Source organism: Danio rerio, chromosome 16, assembly GCF_049306965.1.
Source record: "Danio rerio strain Tuebingen ecotype United States chromosome 16, GRCz12tu, whole genome shotgun sequence".
NCBI lineage: Eukaryota > Metazoa > Chordata > Actinopteri > Cypriniformes > Danionidae > Danio > Danio rerio.
The window spans coordinates 17,149,167-17,170,044 of record NC_133191.1 but is presented as its reverse complement, the minus strand read 5'-3'; the positions used below and the strand labels follow the sequence as shown (position 1 = coordinate 17,170,044).

General features: G+C 35.6%; 1 protein-coding gene across 4 annotated transcripts in view; it reads right to left on the bottom strand.

Annotated features, from left to right (window-relative positions):
- Positions 1–447: 447 nt before the first annotated feature.
- LOC141378197 (uncharacterized) overlaps positions 448–20,878 on the bottom strand; it is a 24,678-nt gene continuing 4,247 nt past the window's right edge. Inside the window, exons 1-9 of one of the 4 annotated variants that reach the window (XM_073925997.1) lie at positions 13,146–13,222; positions 12,538–12,678; positions 12,380–12,436; positions 11,606–11,729; positions 9,868–10,002; positions 8,230–8,376; positions 4,826–4,927; positions 4,542–4,664; positions 448–757 (exon numbers count right to left, since the gene is read on the bottom strand). In XM_073925997.1, the coding sequence (XP_073782098.1) occupies positions 642–757; positions 4,542–4,664; positions 4,826–4,927; positions 8,230–8,376; positions 9,868–10,002; positions 11,606–11,729; positions 12,380–12,436; positions 12,538–12,615 (882 nt within the window). In that variant the 5' untranslated portion in view covers positions 12,616–12,678; positions 13,146–13,222 and the 3' untranslated portion in view covers positions 448–641. Of the gene's footprint in view, positions 758–4,541; positions 4,665–4,825; positions 4,928–8,229; positions 8,377–9,867; positions 10,003–11,605; positions 11,730–12,379; positions 12,437–12,537; positions 13,024–13,145; positions 13,223–20,878 lie in introns of those variants that run through there. The other 3 variants (XM_073925998.1, XM_073925996.1, XM_073925995.1) reach the window with 3 other exon arrangements.

Sequence of the window (20,878 nt, the reverse complement as noted above, 5' to 3'; positions counted from 1 at the left end):
GAAATATACATTTGAAATCAAAATTATTTGCCCTCTTGTGAATTTTTTCTTTTTTTTTTTCAAATATTTCCCAAATGACATTAAAAAGAGCAAACACATTATCACAGTATTTTCTATAATGTAATTTCCTATAATATTTGTTTCTTCTCAAGAAATTCTTATTTGTTTTATTTTGGTTTGAAAAAAAGTGATTTTTTTTTTTTTTACTTTTTAAGGTCAATATTATTAGCCCTCTAAAGTAATATTTTTGTTAGAGTGTCTACAAAGCAAACCATTGGGCTAATAATTCAGAGAGGTTAACAATTCTTCAAATGTACATTTGAATGAAAAATCTTGATCTTAAAAAAGTCCAGGGGCACATTGTGCGCAAACACCCCAGTTATAAATACAAACAAGTGCACAGAAAAGAAAACACATTTGTTATAAGAAAATGAGCTGTATGTGAAAAGTTGTGTTTGTCTTTATGTGAAGTGGGAGCACAAATCTCTCTCCGTCTCAGCATTTCTCAGGATGGACCGTCATTCTGTTCTCTCGTAACAATCTGGATGATCCACCTCAGTGCAGAGTAAATGGCAGCAGCAGGTTTGTACTAGAGTAAATACTCAATACTCAGACGCACCAGTGGTCTTCTTTCTCCTCTCTCAGACATCCTCCAGTTTCTCGGTCTTCCCACACATCTCCTGCACTGGCATTGGGACCTTTTCTTCCTCTGTGCACTGACTGGATAAAGAGTTGCTCTTCGTATAGTACCAGAAACCTGACGACACAGTGGGATACTCATTATTAAAAGCTGTGATGCTTACATGCATTATTGAATTCTGTTATGCGGTATGTATTTAATATATGAAGCCGTGGAAGTCACAGAGTTTTTTTTTTTCATCACCATGTTACAGCTAACCACAGAGGTATTTTTTTAACGTGTTTTTTTTTTTTTTTTGCTATATCTCCAGGTTTTCTTAAATGGTTTTGATACATCAATATGATTTTGATAGAATTATTTGTAAGTACTATTGTTTTGCAATCTTTATATTATATAATAATGACGTTTCTGTGTGGAGTTTGCATGTTCTCCCTGCATTCGCATGGGTTTCCTCCTGGTGCTCCGGTTTCCCCCACAGTCCAAAGACATGCGGTACTGGTGAATTGGGTAAGCTATATTGTCCGTAGTGTGTGTGTGTGTGTGTGTGTGTGTGTGTGTGTGTGTGTGTGTGTGTGTGTGTGTGTGTGTGTGTGTGTGTGTGTGTGTGTGTGTCTGTGTGTGTGTGTGTCTGTGTGTGTGGATATTTCCCAAAGATGGGTTGCGGCTGAAAGGGCATCCGCTGCGTAAAAATGTGCTGGATAAGTTGGCGGTTCATTCTGCTGTGGTGACCCCGCATTAATAAAGGAACTAGCCAAAAAGAATATTAATATATTAATGAATATTATATTATATTATATTATATTATATTATATTATATTATATTATATTATATTATATTATATTATATTATATTATATTACACTGTAAACATTTGACCTTAAATTCACAATAAATTACTGGTTAATAATTGCATTACTTTGACAGTAAAAATTAAGTAGTTTATAGTAATTTACTGTGATTTGGTGACATTAAATCGCTGTAAAAAATATAGCCATATAGTGTAACTTCACAGTAGATGGTAAAGTCTATTGTTGGGTTCTCACAGTATTGTCTTTTAGAATAACTATATTTTACTGTGAAGCAGGTGTTCTTCGGCTACTCATTCTGACACTAACCCTGACTTTGAAATTATTTTGGGTGTTAAACAGTGTTTCGTTTCATGAATTAATTACTTTTGTTCAAGTTTATTAGGTTGTTGGCCTTATAAAAGTAAATAAAGGTGCAGTGCACCCATTTTTAATTTTAATTTACTATGACATTTGTTTCGTTACAAAACAGATTTTTTTTTTTTTTAAATTCAAGAAGATTTTCTTTTTTTGAAGATGGAAACAAATTGTTTTTGGGGCTGCAATAACATTCTGTTATGTCTTAACATCTAAAAAGTACTAATACTAGCATAAACTTTAATTTGTATTAATTTTGAATGATATAAAAAGAGTTTGAATTCCTATAACTAACATGCAAAAGATATAGTCTTTTTTTACAGTAATTTACTGTAATCATGCAACTCGCCCTAATTTTAATAACATAATTATGAATACAACACATTACTGTAAATTTTTACAGTTAAATCCTGTAAAGTGATACTAATGTAATTTACTGTGAAAAAGTACAGTAACATGTTGTGAAAAACATGGACATTTTTACAGTGTATATTATATTATTCATTCATTTTATTTTCGGCTTATTCCCTTTTTTAATCTGGGGTGGCCACAGCGTAATGAAGCACATGAGCACGTTTTACGCAGCGGATGCTCATCCAGCCACAACCCAACACTGGGAAATATATTATATTATATTATATTATATTATATTATATTATATTATATTATATTATATTATATTATATTATATTATATTATAATGTCCATAGACTCCAAAACCAGTTATAATGATAAAAATTTGGAAATTGTGTGAATATTAGGAAAATTACCTTAAAGGTTGTCAAAAATAAGTTCTTGGCAACGCATTTTACTAATCAAAATTAAAGTTTTGGTATGTTTGTTTTCAATTCACTAAAACACATAAACTTTGACTAAAATGTGTGTAATTTCCAGTGCATTTCTGAAAGATGTGTGGTGAACACATCGACTGAACATTTAATCAAAACAACAGAGAAAGTTACTGTAGTCATGCCACTCTGCATAGTGGTTGAGGTATAAAAGCTACCAATGGATTTTTACACTTGTGTTGTGTGTGTGGTTTAGACGTGCTCATTTGCTACATGATTAAAATATAACTTTCTTTCAGTTCTGTTTGTTGCAAACCTGTGTTATCAAAGACAGGCTACATCAATAAAGTGAATTTACAAAAGTATTTAATGGAAGTGTTTTGTTTTTTGTTGGTACCTGAGTTGTGATAAATTTGTTTTATTATTGTTTCTTAAATAAAATAAAAATTTACATATTTTTTTAAATCACATTTTTTTATTCCATTTTTTAAAATTACAATTAGTCAACAACTGATAGAAATACCACCTCTAGCTTAGTTCCTACCCTGCAGTGTTTGTATAGCTTACAGCAACACATTTACTTACGAAAGTTTCACTTAGGGGAGGGGAAACATGGATGTGTCAACTGTTAAGCCAATCCCACATCAACTATTGGCAGTTCTTGGCCATTTTCTGTGCTCTTTAAAAACTCCTGTAAACAGCCGAATCACTGAAACTTCAAAAGCAATTTTTAGGGCCTTTAACTGCCGAAAAGGCTTTTCATTCAGTGAATACCAGTGCAAACACAAGGTTTTATGGTCCAGAATCACATATTTAATTTAATTTAATTTAATTTAATTTAATTTAATTTAATTTAATTTAATTTAATTTAATTTAATTTAATTTAATTTTCAGCTTAGTCCCATTATTAATCTGGGGTCGCCACAGCGAAATGAATCGGCAACTTTTCCACCATATGTTTTACACAGCGGATGCCCTTCCAGCTGCAACCCATCTCTGGGAAATCCAAACACACTCATTCACCCACCCCATGGACAATGTAGCTTACCCATCTCACGTATAGTGCGTGTCTTTGGACTGTGGAGGTAGTGTAGTTTTAGAAACGCTATGATAAGTATTATTTTTATGATGAATTGTTATATTATTTATATTATATTACATTTACCACCATCTTAAGAATGATGGAAAATTCTTTCATTTCATTTTCCATTGCTTTAGTCTCTTAGGCTTAGTTTTTATTATTATTATTATTATTTTATTATTATTATTATTATTACTATTATTATTAGTAGTAGTATTAGTATTATTAAAAATGTATCGAATAACAGGAATAACCTAATCACATTTTAGACCACCAGATACAGCGCTCAGCATATATAAGTACACCCCTCACAAATCTTTTAAATTCAGTTTTTTAATAGAAAGCCATTCAATATCATATTTGTGCATATACGTTAGATTAGTCTCTACTGAAGCCAAATCTGGAGCTTATCTAACAAAATAACTTAAAATAACGGCCCAAAAACTAGTACAACCAAATTAATGTTGTAGAAAAATATAAAGTGCAAATTTTAAAAAAGAGGAAAAAATCAATAGAAGCAAAAACATTAAAAAAAACTTTAGTTGAAATTTTGTAGGTTGTAACTTTATTATAATTTGTAAATTTTTGGCTTGAATTTAATTGTATTATCTTTCAATTTCTAAATATGTTTGATGACTTAAATATTATTTTTATTTTATTATTAGTTTTGTTTAAATGCACTAAAATACATTGCCTATATTCACTGAGAATTGGATAAAAAATATTATTATTCAAAATGGACTGTACTCAATTATGCTGAGCACTCTAAGTATTTATGCAATGAAATGTGTGCAGCAAGCAACCATGCATGAGAACATATACAAAGAGTGCTTTCTCAGCAAATGAAAGCATTGATGAGCACCACTGACCGGTTGATGCTGACATGATCCATCCACATGGTTGTGCATGTCTGCTGGTGAGAAGGAGACAGGTGAACAGAAAGCACAGACACACACACGCTAAACACAGACTCACCGAGATCCACACATTATCTGGAAGAGGTTGATAGAAAGGGTGCAAATGGATGGAGAAAGGGAGAGAGAAAGAGTGAACAGGTCAATAGAGAACACCCTTAATATACTCTGTGTGTGTGTATCTGCTTGTTTTCAGTTTTATGAGACTGACACCAGTGCTTCAGGGTTCAAAACCTCACCATTGGTGGCCGGTGGAGAAGTCGTAGTTTTCTGGAATCTCATCCTGCATTTGCTGTCATGGCAATTGTAACCAGTTGTCAGACGGTTGTCAAATGGCATAACTGCAAAATCAATATGAAAAGGTTATGAGCAACTATTATTTTTAGTTTCCTAGTTTCTAATACAGCGGTACTCACTTATTACACTCACTTGTTCGTTTCACATTACTTTTTTTCAGAGTTTGAAAAATGTAATTTCCATCATATCTCATATCTCGATATCTTCCCATCATATCTACATTATGTGGAAATCATAATGGTGGGAAAATGTATGCTACACTGTAAAACTCAATAAGTTAAGGTAACTCAAACATTTGACTGCAACATCCTATTAATCCTATTGAGTACTGTGAACGCTCCGGTTATTAAAGCAACCCTCGGGGAATGAGAGTTACTTTAGTAATCGGAGCGTTGCCCTTCGGGTTTGTGGGGGGGGGGGGGGGGGGTGATGTTGTGGGGGGTTGGTACTTCAATGCTATGTGGAAACTTCCAATGGGGAAATGTATATAAACGCCACAATGATTGGACCTTACCTGGCACTTACTTATCCCACTTCAGCAGAAGTTTTATAGATTTAGATCAATTTTTCGGAAGTTGTAAATTTCGATGAATTTTTTAATATGATAATACATTGGGAAAACGTGCAGTACCGATAGAGAGGATGCCATGGAGGCACCTGCTGCTCAGGTTGGGAGACCTGGTGGCAAGAGGGCATATGGACTCACGCTGAGAAGGGAGAGTAAACATATGAAAAAGATGTTTAGCTGTGAGCGAAGACACGGGACTCACTGGGGAAACGCATATTTGCGCATGCCCCAAGGCCAGCTGTGGGCCAGTGCATCAGTGCTGAGAGCCCTCGGTCAGGGAAAAAAAAAACCCTGGCAATGAGCATTCTCGGAGGAAGCAAACAGATCGATCTGAGCTTTCCCGAATCGCGCCCATATCAGCTGAACAGACTCAGGGTGGAGAGTGTGTGGTACACGGTAGAGCTCACCCAGAATATGAATGGCGCGCAGCAATTTCAGTCGTGTATCACTTCAGAGGAGCAGACGGCGAGCAAGCTGAGACATGTGGTGAGAGCGGATACCCCTCATACGGTTGATATAAGCTACCGCCTCAGTTATCGCTCCAGCCACTGGTAAAAAAAAAAAGGTCGGAGAGCAAGAAACACTGCCAACAGCTCTGAGCAATTGATATACCAATACAACTGGGTTTCTCTCCATAGGCCCGCAACACATGGACCCCCAAGACCGTGCCGGAAGCATTATTCGAACGATAATATGTCTGGACCCCTGTTCTAGAGGCACTACGGCCTGTAGGAATGCGGGGTCATTCCAAGGGCTGAGGGCGTGGCGACAGTGCAGTGACAGTCACCCAGTGTGTACCTGCGTGTCATGCGAGTCTTGGGATTCGATCGTGTAGCCAGTGCTTAAGTGGTCTCATATGGAGTAATCTGAGCAATATATTAATATTTAAAATATGTGTTGAATTTAAACAAACAAATTAAATGTAGAAAGGTTTAACTTAATTTATTTGATTAAATTCTGCCCACTTAACTTGTTCACAACCACTTAACTTAAAAAAAATGGTAAAACCAAGGAATCATCTTTGAATATTTTTTTCAGTGTACAATAGTCCATGAGAAAACATTTGTTGAATTTAGTTCACAAGTTAACATACTCATAATTCTTAATACTGATGGTATTAAACCCTTGTTTATTCTGAACATTTAAACTGTCTGGTGTTTTTTAAGTTCCCACGCACTCTTGTTTTTCATCCTTTTTGTGTATTTGAACCTTTCAGACTGTAAAACTTGAGGTCCATCTTTTTATCTTGAGAACAACTAAGGGACTCATACACAGCTATTACAGAATAATAAAATGCACGCTTAAGCCCCAGAAAAAAAAAAAAAAAATCCTCATATACACTACCAGTCAAAAGTTTGGGGTTAATTACAAAAAAAAAAAAAAAAATAAATAAATAAATAAATATTAAGAAAATAATTCTGCTTGTCAGGGCGGCATTTATTAAATATAAAAAATTGTTAAATATTTATAAAAATGTATTAAAACTTATTGTATGTAGTTTCAAATAAAATTATTACTATAGTCATTATTCCTTCTATTACTATTACCATTAATAATAATAATAATAATAATAATAATAATAATAATAATAATAATAATAATAATAATAATAATAATAATAATAATAAAAATAATAATAATATTAATAATAATAATAATAACAATAGAGTCCATTCTGAACGATCATGTGATTCTGATGACTGAAGTAATAAAGTAAAAAATTCATCTTTAAAATCACTGGAATAAATTCTTAAATTAAATGATAAACTATTTTTCAGCAGTTATTTCATAGTGCAATAACATTTCACTATTTTACAATTTGTACAGTATTTTTTATTAAATAAATGCAACATTGGTAAGCAGGAGAAGCTTACTTTAACGCATTTTAAAAATCAAACTGTCCACAAAAATTTTGACCAGTAACCTTATCATATATATATATATATATATATATTCAATTCAATTCAATTCAATTCAGCTTTATTTGTATAGCGCTTTTACAATGTAGATTGTGTCAAAGCAGCTTCACATAAATGGTCATAGTAATTGGAACAGTGTGGTTCAGGTTTTAGTGTTTAAGTTCAGTTCAGTTCAGTTTAGCTCTGTTCAGTGTGATTTAATCATTACTGAGAGTTCAAACACTGAAGAGCAAATTCATCGATGCGTAGCTCTACCAATCCTGAACCATGCGAGGCAGTGGCGACAGCGGAGAGGGAAAAAAAACTTCACCTGATGGGAGTGAAGAAAAAAAACCTTGAGAGAACCAGACTCAGTTGGGCACGACCATTTTAATTTCTCCGCTGGCCAAAAGTCTTGTGCAGAACTTCATTCGCCGTGGTTTATGCTGGAAGATGGCCTCAATGAAGACTCGTCTGTCCCTATATATATATATATATATATATATATATATATAATTTTATTATTTTTTTATTTTTTATTTTTTTGCAGAATACACTTGTTTTCCAAAGGACAAAGTAAGTTAAATTGAAATTCAAAATTTTTTTACCTTTGACTCCTACACTGTAAAAATATGATATAATCAATTTAATAATTATTCTGATTAACTTAATCATGTTTTACCATTTTTTAAGTTACACAAACTGACTGTTTAAAGTCAGTTTAATATAATATAAGTTCAATGGACGCACAAGGTTAATTTGATTCAGCTTAAAAACCTAAGGCTACCAGGATGGCTTTTTTTTTTTTTACAGTACAGTGCCTTGTATTTACTTCTAAAGCCTCAGTGAGGCTTTAACGGTTCAGTGTTAAGAATCTCACCATTGGTGACCGGTGGTATTTTAGTAGGAGGTGTAGTTTTCAGGACTATATCACATCTCTCGCATTTGTTGCTACTGCATTTATAACCATCCTCACATGTACACTCAGCATCACCTGTTGTCGTACAGGTCCTCTTATACCTCATATCTGAAAAAAAAAAAAACATAATAGTAAAAAAAGTTATAAGGAGCAAAACAGTTAAAATGTCAAAACATAATAATAATAATAATAATAATAATAATTAATTTCACATAAGAAAAACCCTTTCATTCATTTTCTTTTTTGCGTAGTCCCATTATTGATCTGGGGTCACCACAGCGGAATGAACCACCAACTTATCCAGCATATGTTTTTCGCAGTGGATGCCCTTCCAGCCACAGAAAACTCTCATTCACTTTTCTATTCACATTCATACACTATGGCCAATTTAGCTTATTAAATTCACCTATAGCACGTGTCGGTGTGTGATGATTTTATTGATGATTTTATGTGTTTATTTTATTCAGAAAGTAGCTAAAAAGTGAAATAAGAAATGTATATTTACATTTCTTTAAATCCAATGTTTAAAGTCTGAAGTAAACAGACTTAAACAACAGAAATTTGTTGGGCTCAGAACAAAGCAAACCCTATTACATAAAAGTCCCTGTGACATGTGTAAGCACAGTCATTTCACCAAAACGGTAATAAAGCAGTAAACTTTTTTTTTTTTGCTGACTCACAATTAGATTCTAACACCAGCTCAAGATATTTACTTTTGATTTCTGCTGATCTATGTTTATCACGAGACTGTTTGGACTGCACATGTAACCTATAATATGAGCTAAAGTATTCTTAGCACAGGATACTCAGAATCACTCACACCAAATTGAGGATCAGTACTGCTTATCACCAGGACAGGATAATGGTTTGACTTATCTATGCAGCTGGCCTACCTCTGGTCAATGGAGATTAATGCTGGTCTGGTGGTTTAGTGGGGAGTGAAAATAATCAGTACATCTAAATGCTTTTATTTTGTTGTTCATTTTTTACTTCTGACAAATATTACGCTTCTACACTGTGAAAATATCAAAAATATCAATTAGTCCTCACAGCATATGTTTTTAGGTCATTGTAACTTTTAAACTAAGTTAATTATGTTCTAACTTAATTTAATAAGTTATTTAAGGTGTTAAGTCAGCTTAACATAATATAAGTTCAATAGACTCGTAATGTTAGTTTGATTTAGCTTATTAATTTAAGACAAGCAGGATGTTTTACAGTGTAATTCTTATTCAGTTGTCAGATTGAAGATATTTATCAGCTCATTTGCATATCAAAACATCTCATACGATTTCTTCCATTCAAAATAATAAATTCCACCCCTCAGGTACCCTTTTTTTCCAGAGCTACACATGTATTTTTAGTATTTGATGTCCCATGTCATGTTTGTTACAAAAGATTCTCAGACCCCCACCTACAGTCCCTTCGTACTAAAAACCCACCAAGATCTGCTAAAGGGGAAGCACCCGTCTTGTTTACTGTCAAGTTTGGTGTTTCTAGTTCATGACTTTTCATACTGATTCATCAGAAGATTAAGAACATTTCTAAATGTATCACTGTAAGAACACCAGTCATCATCAAGAAATGGAGGGTACGTACGTTCTTTGGTGCATTTTGTGCAAGGAGAGCAATATTTATATTTAATATTATATTCATTTGTAAAGAAGCCATTTCCGCACGGCTTGCACTGGGTATCTCGTGAGCTTGTTCCACATTTCTCATCCATGAACTGTCCTGTAAAAACACACACAACAGGGGAGAAGCATAAATAGAGAGGTGTAAAGTAACAAATTACAAATACTCAAACTACTGTAATTGAGCAGCTTTTCTCAAGAATTGTTATTTACAAAGTAGTTTTAAAAATTTTTACTTTTACTTTTCCTTCAGTACATCTTTAGTGCTGTATCAGTACTATTTATTTTTCGTTTATTCCTGTATGTGGATTAGAAAATTAGTCCAATAAGATCGCACACAGTAGGTAAATCGCACCATATGAACTACCTCAAGACATGGGTGCTTTATATTTGCACCAAACTGTTTGGAAGCATTAAAAGTGTCCAAGAAGATGTTCAAAATCTTTACATGCAATGACCCAGAGACTGTTAACATGCAAAAATGATGGATGTTTACTGCATGAAGAGTGAAATGGCCTTAAACACCCAGCAGGCACAAGACTTCAACAGTGACATTATATGACGTTATACTCCAACGTCGAGGGGACGTTGCATTTTGTTTGGAAATGAAAATCGGGTTGACGTCAGAACCCAACATCTGGCTGAATTCAATGTCCAGCGTCCAACCTAAAATGAATCAAATATCAACATCTAATAATGTTATAGCTTGACGTTGTGTGGACGTAACCACTATGAAGTCTATCAGACGTTGAATTTTGTTTGCCACACCTGATGAATAAATGTTAGTATTTGACATCAATGTGACGTTGGTTTAAGGTGTTGGATTGATGTTGATTTTTGGTCACTTTCTAACACAATCAAAAATCAACCAAATATCAACACCATTTGACGTTGTTATCAGACAACGTTGTCCTTCGACACTGGCTAGACATTGAATTTTGGCCACCTGACATCACGTACTAAATCTACAAAATATTAATGTCTTATGACATTGTGTGTCTGCTGGGCAATTTCACAGCATAACACTCACTACTCTTGAGTACTTTTGAAAGGGCTACTTTTTACTCATACTTTGAGTAGTATTCACAGCAGATACATTTATTCTACTTGCACTACATTGTTAGACAAGTAATGGTACTTTTACTTAAGCAGGATTTTTCAGTACTCTTTTCACCACTGCATAAATAGGATGAGATGCTTGAGACTGCTGCTTATCGAACTAACTGATAACATTTATGGTTGTGGCATTCATCGCTGACTGGTTTGAGAGTTTACCAGGATGAGTTCAGAGAACAAGTCATCCTCATACGAGAAACTTGATGTGTCATTTGAAGACCTAAGTAAATGTCATCAAACCATAAAACAGAGCCATGAAATATTCTTACATAAGGTAATTCGTTTTGATATGCTGAAATGATGAAACATTTTAAAACTGTCTTGTTTTAGTCTGCACAAAGAGTCAATACTTTCCATTAAAAATTTTTGAAAAATAAGATTGCTTATCATATTTGAGAATTTCCTCCTTTATCATTCATGTTTAAGTTTCAGAAACATTTGACTAAACTTGTCTGCATTTAACCCCAGTTAAAGTAACTTCATGAGTAATCTTAACTGAGCTTAGATCTTGTTAAGTTATTTAAAATAAGCCAAACACAAGCAGAGTTGAGTCAGTTCACAGTGATGTGGAATCTGATTTAATTTACCTGGTTTACATTTTTTGCAGCACTGCTGATTCTCAGCATACTCGGTTCTTTCGTTGCACTTCAACGATTGGTCGGCAGAAAGGACATGTGATGTGAGCAGGACAATACAGAGCAGTGTAAGCATCTTAAAGGGGACAATAAGAAATGTGTGAATGTTTAGAATGACACGACACCTGCAATGACTTTAAATGTCAGGAATGTAAAGAGTAGACATGTATGTACTACTGTTACTTTTGCTTGTTATAATAATTGCTCATTTTACATTTGTTTAAGATAGATAGATAGATAGATAGATAGATAGATAGATAGATAGATAGATAGATAGATAGATAGATAGATAGATAGATAGATAGATAGATAGATAGATAGATAGATAGATAGATAGATAGATAGATAGATATTGTGTTTATTATATGGCTATTTGCTTTAAAATGAACATTTATTCATTCTCTTTACTTTGGTTCATTTCCTTTTTTTAAATGAACAATGCGTAAATAATTAATAATGTTTTTTTTTTTTTTTTTTTTTTTTTGTCCATTTGCATCTCTACACAAAAGTGAATAAACTTAATCAGGGGTCCAACGATTAACATTTTGTCAGTAAACCCCAGACAGATCTGGGCACGCTGACCTAGTTACCTGCATTTAACATCTACATGAGGATGTACTTACGTAAACTACATGATACATTTTAACTGAATTGCTAGTTTACCAAACATGTTAAAAGACATAGCCTTTAAATAAAAAGAAAAAATATGCCAGATTAAAGACTTACCTTGAAATTGTGTTGAAGATGGGAGAGAAGAAGAGAGATGTGAGCTAGTCGGCCCCTCTAAAGGTTTGAAGATGAGGGGGACAACAGTTCAGCATTAAAGAAATGCCAGATGAGTCATACATAAACTACCATTGAACTAACGGTATGGATGACTCCACCTGTAAGACCCTAAACTGCAGCAGCCTTGCTCTCAGTCTCTCCTCCATCTCTTTTTCCCCTACCCCAAAATGTTCCATTCAAGGTTTCCTGTCTTATTGTAGATAAGTTCCAAAACAAATTCTTTCTTTCTCTCCATTTCTCTGAAAAAAATAATACATATATGCGCACAAACATTATAGATGAAAAGGGTCTCGCAATGACTAAACACATGAGTAAAAAAAAGATTAACTCTTCAACATCCACTCATTTTAAGACAAGAAATTAGTAGCAAGGTCAGTGGTAAAATAACGACCGATTGCACAGAATCCACAAAGTGGCTTCAGTTCAGATTCATAAAAACCACGTCCAGTCAGCATCAAGTCAATTCAATCTACAAGCTTCGATTATTTCTAATTTGGGGTTATCTTCAAAAAGCCTGTCTTATAATAGTCTGCTTTCTCCCCCCTTACTCATGCTCGTGAGTTGTGAATTTACTGGTTTTATTCAGAGGAAGTGATAGCACAAAGAGTGAAATATCATGCCCTTTAAGTAGTTTATAGATTAGACATGCAAACACCACACGTGCACACACACACACAAGCGCAATTACAGTAAAAGGAGGTCTTACCACAAGGACACTAGAAGTGTGACATCAGCTTATTGAGATGAAATCACTTGCTGTCTGAAGTGGAACGTTGCAAAACTCTTAAAAAGTTTGAGTAAAACAGTTTCCTATCATCAGTGAGGGCCAACTTCGAAGTATTATTGCTCAATTTGAATTTTATTCTATAATAAATCTGTTACAGCCTACAGGGGTAGTGTGCTTTGGTGCTTTTTTCTCCTCATATATTTTTTACCACTTTAAAGCAACAGTCAACAGTGAATAATAAGCAATTTGACTTTTGGTTGAGTGCTTGCAAATTGTCACAGGAAACTGATTTTATCTAAACATCTGTCAATATATTCATAAAATTGTAATGTAATAATGTGTATTTATATAGCGCATTTATCATGTTTTGTCATACACCCAAAGCACTTCACAATCATGAGGGGGTCTCTGCACACCATCACCAGTGTGCAGCATCCACAAGGATGATGCGACAGCAGCCACAGGACAACAGCGCCAGTGCACTCACCACACACCAGCTATAGATGGAGCGAAGAGACAGTGATAGAGCAAATTCTGTGGATGGAGAAGATTGGGAGGCCCAATCAAAGGAATTTGGCTAGGACACCGGGGTTATACCCCTACACTTTATGAAAAGTGCCATAGGATTTTTAAAGGGTCACAAAACATCAAAAGATATTTTTTAGCTGTTGACATTCATATGTGTCCCATGCTCCTAAAAACACTATTAAGACACATAATTACACAAAAAAAGTGAAAATTGGTTGTTTGCGTTATTTTGAGCAAATTTATACTTCCGGTTTAAACCGAATGTTTGAAGCTGCGTCACATCCATGAGATCTAAGAGTGTATTCCAGCATGTAGACTGGACGTCTGTACCTGGGAGTGCCTTATTACGTCTCTGAGTATGCTGCATTAATTTATGAGTAAGACTTGGTTTAAACCAATCAGCACGCTCTATTGTGTATGCGGTGCAACTTCATTAATATGCATGACAGCTTCGAAGACTGTTTTTACCTGAAGCAGTGCTCAGAGGGAAGAGAGACGCCACATTGTTTTGCCAAAAGAAATGGGCAAAGAAGAAGAATTGTTTAGCGATATAGGTCGTCAGTGTTGCTTTTATAATGTGCTTGTCTCCTTTTAAATAAGATGCAGCTCCAGTTGGGGTTGATAGTCCTGTCTCTACAGATTTGGCAAGTGTGTGTGAGATCAGTTCCCTTTCTTTGTTCTTTCAAATGGCAAAGTTATAGTTCATTTCCTCAGCAGTACTCTTTCAGTGTTTAAAGACAGACCTTATTCAAAATTATTTTTAAGTTACTTAGTTTAAAGTACGTTAATATCACTACAATATTATGGACTGAAACATCTGCTGTAAATGCTGCTTTCCGAGTGAAAACATGTAAACACTGAAAGCAAACTATTACCGACCTTCGTGTTGAATTTTCACCAGATTTTATGACAGGACACAGCTTTCTGACCTACCAAGTGCATCTGAGTTACAGAGAAATGCAAAGTTTTTTTCTCTTATACGATGTGCGACATCAAATATTTCACTGTCATTAAACACAGTCACTGTCTTTTTCCCCTGCGCCTGTGTGTTTGTTTTTCCTCAATGAAAATTAGCACGTGCCCAAATGGAAACTCACATTTTCATTCAAATCCTTCCCTCTTTTCCCTCCCCTGACACTCCCACCTAAACAGAGCTAAACACCACCAATTTCCTGACTTTTTCCAAACTAGAGGTGTGAAAACACTCTGCTGAAACAGGAGGGTTTAATGGCCCTTTAATGACCACACAGAGTCAGGACCTCGGTTTAACGTCTCATCCAAAAGATGGTGCTTACTGACAGTACAGTGTCCCCTTCACTATACTGAGGCATTAGGACTCACACAGACCACAGGTTGAGCACCCCCTGCTAGCTTATCTCACACCACTTCCAACAACAACAACCTAGTTTTCCTATGTGGTCTCCCATCCAGTTACTGACTAGGCTCAGCCCTGCTTAGCTCAAACTTCATGGGAAACAGGTCCAAATAACAGATCTTTAAGACAAGGATGTCAACAATGGAACAACCCTAACTAGAAAGTATAAATACACAAGACATAATTAACTAATGACAAAACAGGGGGGTGAACAAGGGTAAAATTAATGAGTACTAACAAATCGCCAGCCTGAATCCACAAAGTAGGACATGTTTCTGGATTAACATCTATGTTGATCCTGGAACAACATTTTGACCAGCGAATCAGACTATCATTTAAGGTAATTTTAGGCTTATGGTTAGATTTATGCAGTTCTACATGATATTTATCAAACTATTATTTAATGTTGCAGGATCAACAGAGATGCATTAACAAATGGCGGTAAAACAGAACAAAGAATCATAAGGTTAAACAAAAGCACGTGGAACGCATGACATGAAAAAACAGACTCATGACAGGATTTCCTTTTAAATAAATGTTTTTTTAAATATTTATTTCTTACATTTAATGTTATCTCTTGCAGAAGATTTCTGTTATCCTTGATACTCTACACCAAAATACATCCAGATTTAGAAAAGAAACAAATTACAAGACACTTGCAAAATAAACATTTTTAAGATGCTCTTTAAATATTTGTTCAATATTTGCTTTTTTAAAGACTTAAAAAAAAACTTGAGCATAACAAATGTGAACGTTATTTTTGTTTTAAACAATAATTCAACATTTTTCATGTGTAGCATTTTTAAATTGCTGTGTATTTTAAACTGATTTTTATTTATTTATTTTTTGGAGAGCCTTAATAAGGTTAGTTGCAGGAAAGAAGATCCAGTTGCAGTGAGGAACCGAACAATGTGTTCATTGACAGAACAAAGCACGGGTTGATATACAAGGGGTGACAAGATCGAAACAATAGAGGCAAGAACACACAGAAAAGCCAGTGGCAAGGTATGACAGCACCAGAGAAAACAGCAAGCGAAGAATAAGAGCAGCAGTGGACAGAACTAGGGCTAGACATGAGCTATAGCAGCATAATAACTCTCCAAACTGTCAGGCCAGGAACTGGACATGACTGGAGCCCTACAAGACACTCAAAAGACAAAATATAGGCAGTAACAATAATCCAAAGGAAAAAACAATCAAACATAAATTCTAGTTACAAATGGAACTAAACTGACTTGGGCAAAAGAACAAAGAGAACTGAGAAAAATCCTTCTTTAATTCCAGAACCTTAAACAAAAATAAATTAAAGTAAAAAAGACAACTAAAACTCAAGTAACACAAGACTGGGGCTGACAGAAAGATGAAACAAAAACAGTTACAAGAACAAAAGCTAGACAACGATTAAACACAAAATGCAAAACAAAAGGAAGTAGTACCTACAAACAAAACAAAATACAGACAAGAGAACTAGGAAAAGAATGCAAGACTAGGATACAAATTAAGTGAGGACAATCTCACATGGAACAAACCAGCGGAGGAAAAAAAACACACAGCACAATATATAGAGAATGAAGCACATGAGAGACAAGTGAGAACAATCAGGATCTGGTAACAAGAGAAAAACAAGAGGAGCACATGGCCAACACATATAAGGCAAAGCCATGTAAGTAAGCACAGGCAAATAGGGAAACATTAAACATTGACAGGACAAACAGGATTGTCAGGCCAGAACTTTTTCTGTATTTGTGTCTTGTCTATCTGGAGCTCTGCAGAATGGATTTGTCCTGAATCTGTGTGTGACTGAATGTTGGCCACTATACAGTAAAACATGTCCTTATACTGTAGATCAGGGGTGACCAAACTCGGTCCTGGAGGGCCGGTGTCTTGCAAAGTTTATTTTCAACCACAGTCAGACACCCCTGGTCTAGCTAATCAAGCTCTTACTAGACCAGAGATACCCAAACTTGGTCCTGGAGGGCCAGTGTCCAGCAAAGTTTAGTACCAACCCCAATCAGACACACCTGGGCTAGCTAATCAAGCTCTTACTAGGCTAGAGATGCCCAAACCTGGTCCTTGAAGACAGTGTCCTGCAAAGTTTAGTTCCAGCCACAATCAGACACCCCTGGGCTAGCTAATCAAGCTTTTACTAGGCCAGAGATGCCCAAACTTGATCCTGGAGAGCCGGTTTCCTGCAAAGTTTAGTTTAAACCACAGTCAGATGCCCCTGGGCTAGCTAATCAAGCTCTTACTAGTCCAGAGATGCCCAAACTTTCTCCTGGAGGGCCGGTGTCCTGCAAAGTTTTGTTCCAACCCCAATCAGACACACCTGGGCTAGGTAATCAAGCTCTTACCAGCCTTTCTAGTAAATTCCGTGCAGGTGTGCTAAGGCAAGTTGAAGGTAAAATCTGCAGGACAACGGCTCTCCAGGACCAAGTTTGAACACTCCAGCTGAAGATGCTGTCATATGACCTGAGTGAGATAAACAACCCAGACTAAACCCAACTAAAACCTCGAACTCCCCTACTTAAAAATTCAGCTTAAACCAGCCTAGGCTGGTTGGCTGGTTTTAGCTGGTCGACCAGGCTGGTTTTAGAGGGGTTTTGGCCACTTCCAGGCTGGATTTGGCTGGTAGTTTTCCAGCCTGACCAGCTAAGACCAGGCTGGAAATGGCTGGAAATCAGCCTGGAAATGGCCAAAACCCCTCTAAAACCAGGCTGGTCAACCAGCTAAAACCAGCCAACCAGCCTAAGCTGGTTTAAGCTGGATTTTTCAGCAGAGTCTGTATTGAATTGGTAACCAATGTACCTTGGTCTCTTTTTTTGGTGTCAGTTAAACGACTAGCAGCTGAGTTTTAGAACCAACTGCAGGTGAGAGAGTAAGACCCAATGCGGCGGTTACACTTAAGTTTGAGCATGTGAAATTCTGTAATAGCTATGGAGCTGTGAAAAGAGGGGGCATTAAACAAGATGATTAAACATTTAAAAAAGTGAGTGATATGTCCACATTTTAAATTTCTGTATAGAGATGTCATGCTTTCATCTTCGATTAGTCTTACACAGCCACATGATTCTATTTTCAGTTCACCAAGCTTAAACTTTCCAATGTAGCGAACTGAGAAATTTGTGGCATGACCTTGCGTTTGTCTGTCGCATACACATGCATATGAGTGGAAGTCTATGGGAAGAAAAGTGCAGTGTGACTGCGGCTTAAGTCTTAAACAGGTTGCGAATTTTACATTGATGATCGAGGTGTTAAGTTTTTTGGCTATGTTCGGTAATATGCCTCACTGAACCAAATTTATATATTGAATTCAATTACATATAATTTACTAATCAAATTTGTTAGCCAGTGTATAACAGAATACAACCTATGCATCTTGTTTTACAAACAACCTGTATAAAGAGATATGTTTTGTGAACACCTCTACTCTCTGTTGGTACTCTAGATTAGCCAGTTTTAAACAGTGGCGCAGTAGGTAGTGCTGTCGTCTCACAGCAAGAAGGTGGCGGGTTCGAGCCTCCGCTGGGTCAGTTGGCGTTTCTGTGTGGAGTTTGCATGTTCTCCCTGCGTTCGCGTGGGTTTCCTCCGGTTGCTCTGGTTTACCCCAAAGTCCAAAGACATGCGTGACAGGTAAATTAGGTAGGCTAAATTGTCCATAGTGTATGAATGAGTGTGTGGATGTTTCCCAGGGATGGGTTGCAGCTGAAAGGGCATCTGCTGCGTAAAAACGTGTTGGCTGGGTTGGTGGTTCATTCCGCTGTGGCGACCTGGATTGATAAAGGGACTAAGCTGAAAAGAAAATGAATGAATGAATGAATGAATGAATGTATTCACAATGGCATGAACCATTCTAGCGGTGATCAAATGTGTACTAAAGTTATCTATTATTTTAGTTAATAATATTATATAAGATGCAGATCAGAGCAAACTATGTCTTAACTATTAAAAGGCAGACGCCCTCATACATCTTGTTTTGATGTCCTTCAAGGGGAAAGCGTTAATTAAGGGGGTCAGACCCCACCCCCAAACTCCCCTGTATATTGCACCCTGGTCTTAAGTGTCTCAACATTCACAAGTGTTGCAATAATCCAAATGGTTTATTAGTAACCAAGTTTTTGAAGCTCCAAAAAGAACATCCATCTGCCTTTAGTGGGTTAATGGAGGTTTTCTGAAGAAAATCTAAAGAAAATCTGGGTTTTCGTGTGAAAAATATGACTCACTCACTCACTAACTCACTCACTCTCCTTTGGCTTGTTTCCTTATGTTTATCAAGGATCATCACAACAGAATGAACCATAGATTGCTCTGGTGTATGTTTTATTGCCATATGCACTTCCTGCCTGAAAAAAGACCTGAATATCCATATTTTCAATTTTATAACTTATTATCAACAACTGCCATGCACTGGTTCAGGCACATGCTTAACATAAAAGTTTTAAAAAATTGAAATTGCGTCAGTCCAGTTTACAGAGTTTAAGTTCAGTTTAGTTCAGTGTGGTATAAATTTCACTGCTGAAAGTCCAAACACTGAAGTGCAAATCCATCGATGTGGAGCTCCACAAGTCACAACCAAACAAGCCTGTGGCAACAGTGGCGAGGAAAAACTTCACCAATTGACAAAAGTGAAGAGAAAAAAAACTAGAGAAAAACCAGGTTCAGTTGGACACAAGCATTTCTCCTCCGGCCATATTTCCTGTGCGGAGCTGCAGTCTTGGCAACAGAGGCTGGAGAACACTACGTCCATCGTGAACACTGGACATCCAAAAGCATCTGATAGGCTGAGGTGCAAATCTAAAGTGTAGCCAAAACAACAATTCTGTTCACAAGTGGTGACAATTGTCCATTTTTGTGTATACAGCTAGTATGGGTTTAGTCAATTTATGTAGGCTGATAAATAATTTATTTTTACTAGCATTTTCTATAAAGAACACAATTAAGATTTAGAATCACTGGTCTAATGAATGTAGTTGTCTAAAAAAGAAGAGACTGCAGGCCCTAACGTGTTCTTTTGTGATTCAGTATGGGGAATTACTCTGTAAGATCATAGATATGATAGTTTTCACTAGAAATTCTATCACTAGACAAAATCATAGAAAAAAAAAAAATGCCACAAATTAACAACCTTGTAGCTTTTAGGTAAATCTTTAAAGGTTAACCTGTTAAAATCTGTTTCTATTTTTCCATGTTATCCTTACTATCAACGTTTTTATTTTTTATGGAACTCACCTTATACTACACAAAATATGGCAATGTAGATAAGCATGTATTTGTCGTTAGCAGTTTAATTAACCGTAACTGTGCAGTATGGGTCTTATTGGTAAAGATAATGCAACAGTAAGATACTTCGGGTTTAACATACACAGTGTCTGTGGTTAAAAGTGTCTGTGGTTAAACGCACTAGTGAGGTCTTAGTTAGGCTATTTATGTGGTTATGCATAGAGGTAAAAACTCTTTTCACAAACACAATATTCACCAGGTCTTTGGTAAAACTAATTAAAAAAAATATTTCCATTCAGTCATTGGTTGCATCAGCTGTGCACAATAGCAACTGAAAGGGTTTAGCAAAGCTATTTTCAATGCTTTTAAGTGTAGAATTGTTTTGGTATCAAATAAATTGTTGTTTGATCATTTGTTATCTGCAGAACTTGATTTAGTAGTTTATGAGAACAGAAATATGAGTGCAACCATATAGTAATTTTAGACTTTATTACATTATACCTATAAATAAGTATTAATGAGATCTGCTAGAGGTACATGTAGAGATACTTTATAGCTTGCATTGGCTCCCAGTTCAGTTCCGTGTCATTTT